The sequence below is a fragment of the Pseudoliparis swirei genome, chromosome 12 (genome assembly GCF_029220125.1).
Source record: "Pseudoliparis swirei isolate HS2019 ecotype Mariana Trench chromosome 12, NWPU_hadal_v1, whole genome shotgun sequence".
In the NCBI taxonomy this organism is placed as follows: Eukaryota; Metazoa; Chordata; class Actinopteri; order Perciformes; family Liparidae; genus Pseudoliparis; species Pseudoliparis swirei.
Window position 1 is genome coordinate 14,393,077 of NC_079399.1, and position 16,269 is coordinate 14,409,345.

At 41.9% G+C, this 16,269-nt stretch overlaps 3 protein-coding genes across 4 annotated transcripts; all 3 read left to right on the forward strand.

The window, feature by feature from the left end:
• Positions 1-1,306: 1,306 nt before the first annotated feature.
• Positions 1,307-5,895, forward strand: actc1a (actin alpha cardiac muscle 1a). The gene is made up of 8 exons (XM_056427681.1): positions 1,307-1,412; positions 2,997-3,150; positions 3,242-3,370; positions 3,492-3,687; positions 3,790-3,951; positions 4,493-4,684; positions 5,328-5,509; positions 5,607-5,895. Exons 2-8 carry the CDS (start codon positions 3,022-3,024, stop codon positions 5,748-5,750), a joined length of 1,134 nt encoding a protein of 377 aa, XP_056283656.1. The 5' UTR covers positions 1,307-1,412; positions 2,997-3,021; the 3' UTR covers positions 5,751-5,895.
• A 4,314-nt stretch (positions 5,896-10,209) lies between these two features.
• Positions 10,210-14,083, forward strand: LOC130202592 (neuroendocrine protein 7B2). Of its 2 annotated transcripts, none has more exons than XM_056428259.1 (6): positions 10,210-10,288; positions 10,688-10,913; positions 11,810-11,959; positions 12,083-12,195; positions 12,988-13,041; positions 13,236-14,083. In XM_056428259.1, exons 2-6 carry the CDS (start codon positions 10,688-10,690, stop codon positions 13,362-13,364), a joined length of 672 nt encoding a protein of 223 aa, XP_056284234.1. In that variant the 5' UTR covers positions 10,210-10,288; the 3' UTR covers positions 13,365-14,083. The 2 variants fall into 2 exon arrangements, with proteins under 2 accessions (XP_056284234.1, XP_056284235.1); XM_056428260.1 differs by having other exon boundaries at positions 12,086-12,195.
• Positions 14,084-15,248: 1,165 nt separating this feature from the next.
• On the forward strand, positions 15,249-15,855 carry grem1a (gremlin 1a, DAN family BMP antagonist). Its single transcript, XM_056428673.1, has one exon. The coding sequence runs from the start codon at positions 15,249-15,251 to the stop codon at positions 15,786-15,788; it is 540 nt and encodes a 179-aa protein (XP_056284648.1). The 3' UTR covers positions 15,789-15,855.
• Positions 15,856-16,269: the final 414 nt, after the last annotated feature.

Below are 16,269 nucleotides of genomic sequence, written 5' to 3' on the forward strand. Positions count from 1 at the left end.
TTATCTGAATATTAGATCATTGTGTAGATTGATTTTTCCTTGAACCCTACAAGAACCTTCACCAGACATGAACCTGACTGATAATTCATCAAGAAAATCACCTGAAACTTTATGAATAGTTATCAGTTGGCAAAGACACAAACATGTGAAAGTAGCTATCGGTTATGTAAACGCTTCAAATAGATAGATAGATAGATAGATAGATATATACTTTATTCATCCCCAAGGGGAAATTTGTCGTAACAGTAGCAGCACCAATAAACTAAAATAGAAATAGACAAGTAGTTAACTAGCGTTTCCCTCTGAGGTACATTACAGCACACGGCCACAAACTCAATATTTCAACGTGTTGATGGTGGTGGAGGAGTATTTACATTCTTATTGCACTCACAATGGCCTGATAGGGCTTCAGCATTGGTACGTAAGCATGGGGAGGCTGTGCATAGTGACGAATAAGGAGCCTGAGCTCTGGCCAGCTCTGTCTGTGGCGACATGCATCCACCGGCAACTGCTACACTCCATTTCCCTAAAAGGCGACCCCGGAGCCAATCAGAGCGCAGAATGCCTCCCGTTGCTCGGCGCACAGGCCGTCCCAGGGATCTGTCGCCTACTAGAGTCCTGGGCCCTGGCCTCAGCCCCATCCTTCCCCCTCCCCCTCTTACAATATTGCATCTCAGCTGTCTGGCATGCCCCCCCCCCCCTCTCTCTCCTCCTTCCTCACACATACAGGCAGACTGTCACAGGCAGGTTCTCCTTAGACGGTCCAGGTTGATCAAACACAATCTCAGATTACCATCACACCCTACAATTGCTCACATCTCCATGGTCCCGCTTGAGATTAGTCATATTAACACTTCCTTAGGGACCTGAAGGGAAGCTCCACAAAGCACGAGTGGGAGGAAGATGATGCTTAATATGAGGAAAGAACCTGAACCAATCTAGTTGACGATTTTGCATGTTGAGGGGTTTGAGTGTCCCAATTTTTCTGCCAAATTTAATTTAAATGGTATTAATTCATTCTGAAATAATCAACACAAATGATTTAACCCCTAAAGTAAAACTAAAATACAGCAGATTAATGTAAAAAAACATATATATTTGTCTCAAATGGGTATATTGTTCGACCAATGACCATCCATCCAGGCAAAAGTCGTCTTGAACTTCTCACTACTCCTCCCTTCTGTCCATTGACGTTCATCTCCAAGGCAACATCTCCCCAGTCTCATGGCGTCTGTGACACAGTATACACTTTCCTGAACCATTTTGCTTAGCAGCACTTAATTTGGGCTTGTGTGAACCCCTGAGCCCGCCCACTGGCCCCCAGCCTCAGGACGCTGAGACATATTTAAGGACCACTTCTCGCCCTCGGCCCTTTGTCCCAGAGGAAACTCCAGTCTTGTGGTTACAATTTGGTGAGTCCCTTTTCAGTCTTCTTGCTTTTATTGTTTGTTTTTTCGGACCATAGGAATCAGGGAGGATGAGCAGACGCTACTGCAGCTGTAGGACACTTTGCTGCCAGAACATGGATTTTTGTTTTTTTTCACAGTTTTAAATTGTTTCTGTGATCAAAGCCGATAATGTGTGGTTGGGAGAAGGATGAGGGCTGAGCATAAGAAAGGGGGAATCATTTGAAAGAAAGAGAAATATGGAAATTTAGTCCAGATTTCCAGAGACCTGCACTCTGCAGACGAGGAAAGACTGTGAGGTTTAGGATTCAGTGATGGGATGCTCGCTGTGGAGAGGCAGCTTTGACTCAATGTAGATACAACCAGAGAAAACATATTAGGACCATCACTATTGAAATACTTTTAGATTAAATAGATAATGTTACATTGGTCAGGACACTTAACATTTTTTTTTTTTTTTTTAACTCGCTGCGGCTTTCCTGGTTAAATGAAAATGGAAAAGGTAGTCTTCTGTAATTAATAAAACCTATTTAGATGTGCAACAATATAGAAACCCTAGAATACCAATTTCCGCTATGAATATTGTTGCACAAGTTTACCACTTATTTATTCTATATGAGAAGAAAGAATCTTAGAATGACAAGTAGAGTATATTGTGTTTAATACTGTTGAATTGATGTTGAGTTAAATTCAGAGATCGCTGTTCTTAGGCTCTGGTGGAAGAAGAAGTAAACTCCTTATGTCTAATGAATGGCCTTGAGTTTGAAAAAGTTTATTAAGCATTCGACAACATTGACCCGGCGTGTGGTAGAACAGCATTAGCGGAGGAATTTAAGAGTGGAAAGAGATAGGATAGGTTTGATTCTCAACATATTTTTTGTTGTAACTTCCGAGTTGGCTAATTTAGAGTTTTATCAAAGTACTACTTGTACTGCTTCATTTTCAGTACAGAGGCTGATATCCATGAACACGTTGCATGGATATGCAACAGCAGCCCCTTGATTGAATGTGCTACTGTTGATTTGGATAGGGGAGGCATGTGTGATGATGGGAGATGCAGGATGCAGTGGGGATGCAGGCCTGCGTCCAAAGATCCTGGAGGGATCGGGACACATGGTCCGAACAGACGAGTCCACTATGTGACGACAGCTGAGACCCAGGCCTCCTCCTGCCTCTTGTCAAAAGAAACACGGCGTCAGCTGTTAACAGGCCCCGGCTTAACGATGAGATACAGAGGACGGGTTGTTGGAGCAGAGGAGGGTGACAAGGGTCCCGAAGCTGAAAATAGACCTGAGTGTGTGTGTGTGGGGGGGGGGGGGGGGGGGGGGAGGCCACGTCCCGTTTTGGCTCTTAAGGCAGCTGTAAGACTCGGAGAGGAGATTAGAGCACTCAGACGTTTCTTCATACTTAACATGGTGCTGCATTGTTTCTCAGGACTGCATGGTTTATGAGAAATTCGACTTTAAATGGAAATATTACACATTTAAACACGAGAGTGGTTTTGTTTCTTTGAATAAATCACCTTCATTTCCTGAAAGTGTGTTCATAGACTAATGTTGAGTCTGTGTTTCCATCCTCTGTCTCGTACAGAAGGCCGAGCCAGAAAAGACCAAACATGTGTGACGACGATGAGACCACCGCCCTGGTGTGCGACAATGGCTCTGGACTGGTCAAGGCTGGGTTCGCCGGTGATGACGCTCCCCGCGCTGTCTTCCCTTCCATTGTCGGACGCCCCCGTCACCAGGTGGGCATACCAAGAGAGACACACGTTTCTATAAGACACACATCTGAAAGCTTGACTGCAGTCTGAGTGATGTTTGCTTTGCGTTTCTCAGGGTGTGATGGTGGGTATGGGTCAGAAGGACAGCTATGTGGGAGACGAGGCTCAGAGCAAGCGCGGCATCCTGACTCTGAAGTACCCCATCGAGCACGGCATCATCACCAACTGGGACGACATGGAGAAGGTGAAGAACCAGCACGATACCTTAATGTGTTTCTTTGTGTTCTTGGTCCCTGACATCGTCCTCCTGTCCCTGACATCGTCCTCCTGTCCCTGACATCGTCCTCCCTGCTCCTGTTCCACAGATCTGGCACCACACCTTCTACAATGAGCTCCGCGTGGCCCCAGAGGAGCATCCCACCCTGCTGACTGAGGCCCCCCTCAACCCCAAAGCCAACAGGGAAAAGATGACCCAGATCATGTTTGAGACCTTCAACGTCCCTGCCATGTACGTGGCTATTCAGGCTGTGCTGTCCCTCTACGCCTCTGGTCGTACCACCGGTGAGTCTCCACCAAGGACTTTAACTCTTTGACGGTGCAACGGTTTCAAACACTCACTCTTTACGTGTTTTCTTCTGACTAACTGCTGCTTTTTGTGGACAGGTATTGTGCTGGACTCTGGCGATGGCGTGACCCACAATGTGCCCATCTATGAGGGTTATGCTTTGCCCCACGCCATCATGCGTCTGGATCTGGCCGGCCGCGACCTGACTGACTACCTGATGAAGATCCTGACTGAGCGTGGCTACTCCTTCGTCACCACCGGTAAGAAGGACCCAACAGTTAACTGGAAACATATAAGGGATAACCCTTAACCTAAAGGGATAAGATTAAAAGAGGTTTAATGGAGGTGTATTGGCATTATTGTATTAGGTTAATACTGTAATGAATAAATATACTTAGTTAGTTTTACAATTCAATTCATAAATAAGATATGCCTACACATTTATGAGATTAAACTCATAAACAAAATGAATGGCATCGATTTTAAAAAGCTTATAGAACATTTTGGCTCGGTGTATCATAGTCAAAGCTACCTCAGAGGAGTGGACAGCGCTTTGCTTTTCTTAGTATTTTCAGTATAGACTTCACAGTTGGTTCTTTTAAAGTTTTCTCAGTGCAGCAGGGAAGACCTATATTTGTTTATGTTTGAGATGACACATGAAGAGGAAGGAGAATGTGATGAAAATGCATTTTTTTATCATGAATTATATATTTTTTGTCCGATAGTTAGTGCAGTCGTCCGGTTAATAATGTTTGTCACGCGAGGCTAACGGACTAAACTGTGATTGTTTCCTCCCTCCAGCTGAGCGTGAGATCGTGCGTGACATCAAGGAGAAGCTGTGCTACGTTGCACTGGACTTTGAGAACGAGATGGCCACCGCCGCCTCCTCCTCCTCCCTGGAGAAGAGCTACGAGCTGCCCGACGGTCAGGTCATCACCATCGGCAACGAGCGTTTCCGCTGCCCCGAGACCCTGTTCCAGCCCTCCTTCATCGGTGAGTCGTGACAGCTGCCCCCCATCGACACACTGTGAACAGCGTCATGTATGACATGTGTCCCGTGAACAGCACACTGACTCAAGAAGGCTTGGTCATTATAGACTTCAATTTCAACTTGACAATAACATATCATAGCAACATCTTAAATGTTCTTAAATTCTTTTTTTAGTGTATTTCTCTAAAGAAATGTACTTTACTTTATCCCCCATATTTAGTTTTTAAAGGTATTATATGAACATTTCAGAGATGGTTTAAAACAAATTACACTAGCTTTAAGCATGTTTTAAATGTATATTAATCTATTTTGTCTATTTTACAGTGGAGGCTGGTGTACAACTAATAAATGATAACATAATAAAACCCAGTTTAAATAATATAACAGATGTCTTCAGAAGAGATGTTGTAAATGTTGACAAATACTGTCATATATATAAATTAGGGGGGTATATTTCCAATAAATACAACTTTAAATAAATAAATAAAACTGTTGTAAAGCATTTTATGTTTTTGTTTCTGAAAGTTACTGTCAACTCTACTGTTATTATTTTACATTTGTATTATTTCTGTAATATTTCTGGATATACTGTGTATATATTTATGTACTCATAACCTTTTGACCTCCCTCCTCTCCCCTGCCCAGGCATGGAGTCGGCTGGTATCCATGAGACTGCATACAACAGCATCATGAAGTGCGACATTGATATCCGCAAGGACCTGTACGCCAACAACGTGCTGTCCGGTGGAACCACCATGTACCCTGGTATTGCTGACCGCATGCAGAAGGAGATCACCGCCCTGGCCCCCAGCACCATGAAGATCAAGGTGAGCTTTATGCACCAGCACCGACTGGTTGAATCCAGTCAGCAGGAAGTTTTAAATGTTGTATCGTACAAACCTGTTCCTCTGCTCCTCCCTGCAGATCATCGCTCCCCCTGAGAGGAAATACTCCGTCTGGATCGGCGGCTCCATCTTGGCTTCCCTGTCCACCTTCCAGCAGATGTGGATCAGCAAGCAGGAATACGATGAAGCGGGCCCCTCCATCGTGCACAGGAAGTGTTTCTAAATCTTCAACCAGCACCAAAACCAACGAAAACCGCCACAACCACAACCACTGCCCCAGCTCTCCCTCCATATCTGTATTTCTACTGTGCCTTTTTCTGTATATAAATGTCTTGTTGTAATAAAAATTGTTGCTTTTGACACTAACAGTCTGGAGTCTTGCAGTCTAAACATACCTCATGAACATTTAAGATGATTATCATTTGATTTGATCATTTTAACTAATGATTTATCGCACTAAGAAATGGATTTGTCTGCAGAATATAACTGATTCAAATGCCTTTTCTAATGTGTGATTCTGCTGTGATTATCTTCACAAGGATAAAAAATGCAACGTCTGTAGTAACTCTTTTGTGATACATATTAAGTTGTTAATATATTTAATGTCACTGAAGTTTTGACCCTTAAAGAAAGCATTCTCTTCTCTACGGACCTTTCAATTAGAAGATGAATTCAAAGAAAAACCACATTAAATCAAACATTAATTTGTGTTGATGTATACACTGTTTTCACAGTGTAAGATAAAAAGAAAAAAACGTATAAACCTATATTCTACATATTCTAGCCTCAGGTGATGGTGTTAAATCATACTTAGAATAGTAAATAAACATTTCACCCCTCAGAGGCATAGCGTTGGCTTAATACCTAAAGCGTTGTTCACGTTTTGACTCTTTAAGACCTTTTCTTAACAACAATTCTATGATGCAAGCTTATTTTGTCTTTTATATATAGTGGGGCAATAACCACAACACATTTCTCATCTGTAAGGTCAATATTCAGAATAACCAGAGGCGTCAGCACCTTAAAGGTGAAGTGAAAGTTATTTTTGAGTTGAAAGCTCACATCTACCACTTTCCCAATGTGCCTTGAACACACCACTTTATCTTCCCTTCCCTGTCACCTGCACCACAGGTGATATGGATGAGCATAATAAAGCCGGCCTCTTTTCATTCACCAGAGCTATTACTAAGTGAGTGAAGGTGGTCGTGGTGTTTCAGTCAAAGGTTGCAACATGAAGGTCACAGACAGTAATGTGATTCGCTTTCACCTTCAAGTTATTTACGGGATTACCGTAAAGAGTTTAGAGAAGAAAAAGGAGAGACCGGTCATCAGTGGTCCAAAGATCTTTGGTGTTCCTCTGGAGAATTCACACCGTCAGTACATCCCTGAGTTTGGCCTGGTGCCCTGGTGAGTAACAGTGGCGGGATAATGACGTTCGTTAACTTACACTGGGATGTCAGGTCCCAGAATTAACACGTTTTTTTAATTTATGTGTTGCTTCTTAGCTTTTTGGTGAATGCTTGTTCATTTCTACTGGAGCGTGCTGGGACTGTTGGCCTGTTCAGAAAACCAGGGTCTCTTCATCGCATTAAGACCCTGAGGGTAAGATGTTAACCTTTTTACCTCTCGCACTGATACAAGTCACACTGGAGCAAGCAAGACATGATTGTGATGATTATGATGATGATGATGATGATGATTGTGCGTTGAGCAAACACTGCTGTGTATCTGATCAGCTGTGGCTTTATTGTGGCTAAATGTAAATGTGTTGCCATTCTTGTGTGTGTGTGCAGGCCAAGCTGAATAGAGGAGAGGGTTGTTTGACCACCTGCCTCCCCTACGATATTGCAACGCTCATCAAACAGTTTTGCAGGGAGCTGCCGGAGCCTTTGTTCCCCTCTGAGCTTCACGCTGCCTTGCTCAAAGCCCAGGCGCTCCCCAGCCCGCCGGACAGGGCCTCAGCCCTCCAGCTGCTTTCCTGTCTGCTACCTGCCAGAAACGCCTCCTGTCTGCATTACCTGTATGACTTCCTCTCCAAAGTCTCCCAAAGGTTTGAGAGGAAACTCGAACAACACTGTGGGGAAATTAAACTCTCAGAGCACACGGAAGTGCATTAGTCTGCTTTCATTGGTGAACCAGTGGTGTTAATTGAAGCTCAACTTTATATTTTGTTGGCATATGTGCATCAGTTGGCCCAATGGCTAACACACATATTTGGTGGGATTGCTGATCATTCTTCTTAGCGAGTGCTGCATGTCACTGAGGCCTTGGTCATCTCAGCCAGGTGTCTTTTAAACACTTAACACACAACTGGACAGCGACGTCTCTTTTCCCTGAGCGATAGCTGCAGCAAAGTTACAATTTGACCCATTATAATGTCAGAAGGCAACATTTAAAGCCACCTTCCACCGTGGCTCCACAATTTGGGACCCCTTTTTGAAAATGATGCAATGCATGCTCGTAATCGTCCAGATTATAAACTAAAACTCCTGGATGCTGTTCGACAGACAGGATTTCACAAATGTTATGTAAATTTCTCAAGTGACATACAAATGATTTATGTTCCATGCGTTTCCCTCGTTCTCTGTACGCGCGTCAGATGCGGCGAAAACTTGATGACCAGCTCCAACCTAGCCACAGTCTTCGCGCCGTGTCTTTTACCGCCTCCCAACAAGGCCGAGATGTCTGAAAGGCGACTTGAACTCCGAGTTCTTGTCTTGCACACCTTCATTGACAATCCTCAATTATTCGGTAACAAAACAATCTTTCACTTCGGACGCATTCTTTTGAATCAGAGTGTTTGAACAGACCGGATATCTGTAACCTTTCAGCTCTTCTCTCTCTAGGTGTGATTCCTAAAGCTGTAATGGACAGCACGGATTTTCTGATTAATTTCCATTTTCTGAAAGACGCAAAGAGAGGTCGCAGAAAAAGACACAGTTTGAAAGGTAAAACATGAAGCGGTCGGGTGTTATTGGCCTTCTCGACAAAACCCTTGACTTGGATTTGATCAAATACTTGCAGCGATGTGGTCCGTGAAGACCGCGCCTTGGATTCCAGGCAGGTCCAAGGACAGACCGTCAGTCTGTGAGCAGAGTCAAGAGTCCACCTCAGGAGACAAAGTACCGCTCAGGAGAAGCCTCGGCCTTGAGACCTTCCCCAATGTCCTTCTGTTCAGAACCTGCATGCCTTGTTTAGGTAAACGAAATATTTAAAAAAGAAAATCGTCCGTAAGGTAAGTTTTTTTTCTTCTTCTTTTGTTTACCCAATGTAACTATATCAATTGTTTCTAGAACAAGGTTTCACACCTGCAAGAGCGTTGTTGGACGGGGCCAGCCTCGTTGGCAAAGCGGCGTGCACAACCCCACAAGAAAGACCAGCAAGGTACATTCCAATTTCGCAGGATCCATAAGATGCCAGAGAAATTTAAGATGTGTGAATTAATGAAATCTGAACATGTATCTGATATATTTAGTTTATCACTTGTTTGTTTCAGAGATCTGCGATTGACTCCCTTCCGAGGTTCAGCAGAGGACCGGACGCTGACGGCTCTCCTGTGCTCACTGGCGTCGGGAAACTTCTCTTCACACATCGTCGTATTTCACTCTAATTCTTTTAACATTAAGTTGTCGTTGTGTGGTTTTGCCCCACATTACTGCAGCATGTTAGGTCTGATGGATTATTTTATATTTATGAGGTAGTTTGAAACTGCTTAATGTCTTAAATAGAATCAAATGTTCTTTTAATAGAAGTATTATTATTTGTATAAATGTTTTTTTAATTTTTTTTTACTGTATGAACTTTTATATGAAGTGAATAAATATATATTTTTCAACTTGTTCTCATATCTTTGCATACATTAAATGTACCTTTTGCTTTAGCTGTTAAGTGGTTATGGTAAGGTGGTGCCAATCTTATCAGTTTAATTTTCTATGAAAATAACTCGAAGCCAGAAATCTATATGAATTAAAAAATTTAAAGCGCATATTAAAAACAAGTATAGTCAGAGGCCCATGCAAGCAATCCACATAAGAAGTTAAACAAATCAGAAGAAAAACCCCAAAAGTATTACAGATGCCAAAATAAGCGCTATATCAATAATGGAGAATTAAAAGCAAAGCAGAAATAAAATCAATAAAGTACTACTTTTTATATATACAAAAGGAACACATTTACACGATTGCTAAAAAGGAAGAAAGGCTGGTATGTAGTCTGATTTGTCTGAACTGTAACAGTGGGTGTGTCAGCACTATACATGCTGATAAATAATGAATCACTCTAACGACCTCCTTGAAAATTGATTGCACGTATAGATCGGACTTTTACAGCGCGCTGCTTTTGTTGACCCTGGACAAATGATTGCCACAAGGCAACAGCCAATGAGATTAGAGGAGTTTGGGTATCTTAGCAACTGCATCTGAACTGTGAGGTAGATGACGTCCTCCTGCAAGGTTGCATAATGGGCACTTATGACCGTGTGAAGAGGGTTTTCCTTCAAAATAAATTGGGAGACAATAAATAGGGGGACGTAAAACTCTTAGGCCATTTTTTTGGGAACAGCGGAAAAACATTACAATCTATATATGCTAAACAAACTTTAACTTGAATGTTTGTTGGCAGAAGATATCGAAAAACTGATTTTGAAATCAAGTATGTGAAGCACGCTCTTATTCTGGAAACCGGAAATAAACCGTTTGTTTTCTATCTAGCTTGACAGACGTCTCTCGCAGTACGCAGGTCCAACCATCATCAGAGTACACGGTAAGAAAAAATAAACCAAATTTCATTATTCACTCCTTTGTTTTCTATCAACGAACTCATACATAGTATTGAATAATTGTAATTAAATACATATTTATGACTCACTATGGTGTTTTTTCTGTTTTATCGACATATTATGTCGGCTATTTCTAGTCTATTTACATCGTCCTTGGCTCTGTTTACAGAGTGAGTGGCGCACCAAGTCTCTATTCCATTTATCGACAATGTAGAGCCTTGTACGGATTATATTAACCACAACAGATACAATGAATACACAATACGCAACCACTATTTCCATATTATTTGCCCTTTTATTCCAATAGTCCGTCATGTGACGAACATAACATGCAGCTGTGTTTGCACATGCGTCCTGTCCATCTCTGCGTGTCTTTCCGGCAGATGGCAGACATTGGCTCGGCGCTGCGGTTCTCGCTGCTCGGCCTCCTCCTGTGCCTGCAGGTCGGCAGGGCTCCGGCCCGCAGCCCCCGCACGGTGGACCAGGTGTCTGAAGCCGACATCCAGCGACTCCTGCACGGCGTCATGGAGCAGCTGGGCATCGCTCGGCCCAGGGTGGAGTACCCTGCACATCAGGCCACCAACGTTGTCGGGCCTCAGAGCATCCAAGGTACGAAGGGGCATTTATCCCTGTTGTAAAGTCTTACAGGTTCAGACTAACCAGCTGAAAGACACCAGCTGGTTGTGGGCAGGTGGGAGGGCGCAAGGGCTTTTGAGTTGTTCACACATATATATTCATCCTATGATATACTTTACTTGTCCTATCACATCCGTCTTAATTTGTGTCTTTCATTGGTGTTTTTGTTTTAAGCAATTATCCTCCACCCTCATTCTAATTATAAAGAATAACTCTGACTGGATCAGAACAACATATTATTTTGGGTTTGATTATATAGTGACCCGTGCACTTTTTCAAGGAACCGGAGATATATGATATGTGTGCCCCAATATGTGTCATTTATTTGTTTTGCACAATTAAAACAATTAAAAAAAAAAAAAATCACAACAGAGATAAATGAATATCACAGTGCAGGAAGAGACAAAAAGCCAACTCGGCTTATTTGAAGCCTCCACCTAAATAATATTTACAATTTTACAAAATTACAAACATAAAATGAAAAATGCCTTATTTCCCACATACTTTTGTACTATTTAATCACAAAACAAAATATATAATCAAATGTATTTGATATTGCTGTTTCAGTCCACAACTCAAAGATATTGAATGTTCTATCATACACAACACATTAAAACATCCTATACTTAAAGCAGATATATCTGAAACCATTCAAATGATTAAGCCGTAAAATTGATAATTGATGGGGCTTCAACATGTGCTAAAAAAAAACAATACAACTTCAAAAAAGGAGGGTAGGGGGGCAATATTGTCAAATATGATATTTACACAAGTGCAAATGCTTCATTTGTTCCTGTTGTTGTGTTGGTGCTGCTGAGGCTGCTGCTCTTCTTCCTGTGGGGATTGTAATGCTCCTCTTCCTCCACAAGGTGGTGCTCACGAAGGGCTCCAGCACCTCGGACCCTTTGGCAACATCCCCAATATTGTGGCCGAGCTGACCGGAGACAACGTTCCCAAAGACTTCAGCGAGGACCACGGGTACCCGGACCCTCCAAACCCGTGTCCCCTGGGAAAGACAGGTAGAAACTCTTGTACTAAGAACTTTATTTATGAACATACTGATCTATAGATGTCACTGTTGATGACGCCAGAGCCCCATTCTTGTTCTTCTTTATTGGGTTTTAATTGTATCCTCATCACAGCAGCAGACGGGTGTTTGGAAAACGCTCCGGACACGGCCGACTTCAGCAGAGAGTTTCAAAAACACCAGCACATTTTTGACCCGGAGCATGACTACCCGGCTCTGGCCAAATGGGTGAGAATTTTAACTTTATTTATATTTTTAGCACAAATTAATTGAATGGTAAAAAGTTTTCCCAAATCATTTGTTCTGTCTGAACAACAGTCACACATTACAGTGAATTAAAGCAGAAAAAACTGCACATTTTAATTAAATGATTTAAAAGATTGATTATTAATGCACACATACCTCTCAAACATGGAGTTCTCTAGTCTTTCACCTTCAAATCAAGTCTGTTTTTACATTTACCTGAGACACAACAGCAGGTGCACATGTCAACCATGCAAACATGTACGCATGAAGATTACTTTTAAAATGTATTCTTACATTAATTACCTTTTGTTCAAAGCGATGGACACACATTTGAACATATGTACAAAGTCATCAAAAATTTGAGAAATCTTAGCAAACTAAGAGAGCGTTCTAAGTATTTCACAATAGGTGTTTAGAATGTTACTTAAAAAAATTAAAATACAGACCAGCATGGAGTGGGTGCAACAGCATTCAATGAAACTAAATCTTTTTCAAAATAAAAATCAATGGATGTTGAGAGCAAGGAACACAGCAGACACAGCAGCTTTGGTTTCTCATCGTCTGCTCAAGCTGGTGGCATGAATAAAATAAAAGGAAGACTTTTGCCATCTAAAAGATCAAACTAATTTGCATGGATTCGGTCTTGTATCTGGGTCTGGGACTGAGTCTATTCCCTGAAAAATCATTCAACTCATTTGATTACAGTAATTTAGGAGCAAAGGAACTGTCTATAAAACAAAGGATTTGTGATGTAATGTCTGTGTTTCCTTCCAGAACAAGGAGCTGTTGTACCAGAAACTGAAGGGAGGACCAAAAAGAAGAAAAAGGGTATGGTGTTTGTTGTCATCACCAGCACTGACATCTGCCCCTTAAGGGAGCGACATCACCTCGATGTGATATGTTCCACTGCAGCTAAGAATTACAATTTCTTAAATGTTTTTATACAGATTGTCTTCTATTTGGTCTTCATGCTCACATTGTTCATCGTGTTAATATGAATATATTTCCCTGCCTCCTTGCAGAGTGTCAACCCGTATCTCATGGGCCAGAGGCTGGACAATGTGGTCGCCAAGAAATCTGTTCCTCACTTCTTTGAGGAAGAAGAGGAAGAGCCACCAACTGTTCCTGCTGCCAGCAAGTCTACGACCTAAAGTCACTGTAATATAAAGTATACTCTCAGATACTCATTTTTCACACTACATATTTAAGCATTTTGGTTAAGCAATGGATCTGTGACTTAATGGCAAGTACTGGAAAATAATAAATAGTATGCAGATACAAGATAAGCACTTTTCATTGTATTGATTAATTAACCCAGAGCTTTTTAATTACTTAGCCACAGAATGGGCCCGAAAAGTGTTTCTCAGTTCACTTATACCAACCATATTTATATAGAACATTGCCTGAGATTCAACCATTTAACCCCAAATGCTCAAATACTACATGTTTATGAATTACTGTAAGTATAACTGTATTATAATAACAGGTTTAAACGATATATTGATTTGGAGAAATGTTAAATGAGAAAGTGATATTTATTCATGACTGTACAGAAATCAATTTTCTCACTGAAGTTTCTGAAGTTCTGTTTTTGTATGTCTTGATATATATAACCAGTTATTCACCTTTGTGTCTTCAGAAGCAGCGACTCAATACAGATCCTTTGGTTCATTGTAAACTGTAGCAGCTTTGCTTTTTCATGTCAGGGATGGCTTTGAACTAGGTCACTGTTGCATGAAACATATTATAACTCTTATTCCAATTAGTATCACCCAACTGCAGTAATTTGAACACTGAGTCTCATCTTACAAAATATATTTGTGTTAGGTTTTTGCTCTGTGAAGTCAAATAAACGATTTATCTGCATTGACACAGTTTGTAATTCTGAACAAGCTACACAAAGACTCACGCAAGGACACAAAAGCAACGCAATGAAAATTACTTGATTCAATCTAGTCGGTAAAAATTAAGAAGTAATGTATTGAGAAAGGCCTCGTGGCTAATGAACGTGTCCCCTCATTACTTATTTTTAATGAATGGGTTCATTTAATTCCCATATATTTTTTGTATCGCCTGTGCATTATGACAGAGTTTGGCGTCTGCCGTTGATGTGTCATTGGAGATGTTCGTGTCTACCGTAACGTTTTTTTTCACCTAAACTGATTTCATAAGAAATGTCTTGAATGGGGATTCCCAAGTGACCTCATCCGTAATAAGGTCGAAGGTCACACGAGAAACGCTTCACGAACCAGACCAAACAGCGCCCCCACATGTGTCTACATGGGAACTACAGCTTCATTTAAATCCACCAGTATTCAATTTCAGCAACTTTAGAAGAATTTAGGAAACACTTTCCCGAGGGTTAAATTGAAGGTGTAATGCTTTGCTGAATGGTTGCAAGATGAATGGGATTTATATCTAAAGCACATGTTTCTGAAGATGTGTCATGATTGAATTCCCTCTTCAATAAATGATGAATGTGAACTTTCAAGATCAGAGGTAAAGAAAAAAAATACATGAGCTTATATCAATTCATAAAACCAATCACCTGTGCACTGTGTGTCCAATATTTGTAATCAGAAATGATAATGAATAAATCAGAAATGATAATGAATAAATCAGAAATGATAAAGTAGTTCTGGGGGAACGTAATTTTCTTGATACAGGGTTGTTCTGACAGAGGAAGTTAGGATCAAGGTTGGTGGGGCCAATGGGCTGGGGGAGGGGGGGATGGGGGGGGGCGTGTTCTGATGAAGCTCTGTGAGTCAAGACAGTTTAGAAAACCCCTCATGTCATAAAGCCACCAGAGGAGGAAGGACCTGCAGAAGAACCACGCTGTGGACTGTGTGACTGGACAAAGTTTGTTTTTGTGAGGAGCTTAAATCAACAACAGGTAACTTGATTTAGTGACTGATGATTTATTTTGTCAATTTGAACTCCTAAATGATCCTATATTTGCTCGTTTATTTGGTGCGTAATGCGCGCGTAAAAGTTGTGCGTAAAATGTCAACGCTCTTTCTCCTTCAGCTTCAGTGATGAAGACACGAGCAGTGGTGATCTCTGCAGCGGTTCTGTTGCTTCTGCTCGGCCTGCTGAGGAGCGCAGATGCCGCCACCTTTCAGGGCGCGTTCCCACACCCAAACAAATACAACCCAAACGAATCGGACAGATGCCAGCAACCCGCCATCAGTGGACTTATTTCCCGCGGGACGGGACCTGTAACCTCCACGGACGAAGTGCTTGAGTCCAGCCAGGAGGCGCTGCACGTCACGGAGCGTCGGTACCTGCGGTTGGACTGGTGCAAAACCCAGCCGCTCAAGCAGACCATCCGGGAGGAGGGCTGCCTGAGCCGCACCATCATCAACCGCTTTTGCTACGGACAGTGCAACTCCTTCTACATCCCGAGGCATGATTACCAAGATGGAGACGTCTTTCAGTCCTGCTCGGCCTGCAAACCCAAAACCTTCAGCACCGTCACGTACACCCTGTTCTGCCCGGGTCAGACACCCAGCACGAGGAAGAAACGGATCCAGCGCGTCAAGCAGTGCCGCTGCACAACAATAGTTACGGATTAGACTCAAACTGACTCATTCAGGTTAATCATACCCGCTTCCAGTTGGAAGGGAAAGTGCAGCGTTGCAACATTAAATTAAGAAATAGAAAGTGTATTTTTCTAAACGGACACGTGAGAAATAAGTGCGGATGGGTAGGCGAGGAACTTACCTGGGTCTGTTTTTGTATCATTATAATGACAAGAGGATGCCAATAGACAATATGCATGCATGAGTGGTTGGTGTAAGTGCTATTTTCCTTCTAAAATGATAGTAAAAGCAGCAAATAATAATGAATCACACTGTCCAATTATCTTGCCAGTTATCAGTCCTCATTGCTTTCACAAATTAAGTTTTTAGTGTGAACCGATTAAGTGGATTAGTCAAATAGTTTTGGATGCAGGGACTTTGCCAAAAATATAAGAAGTGAACTGATGACCCACTACTGTGTTTAAAGTTAAGGCATGTATGTATGTGTCGCAGCAAGCAGGCAAATGGATGTGTC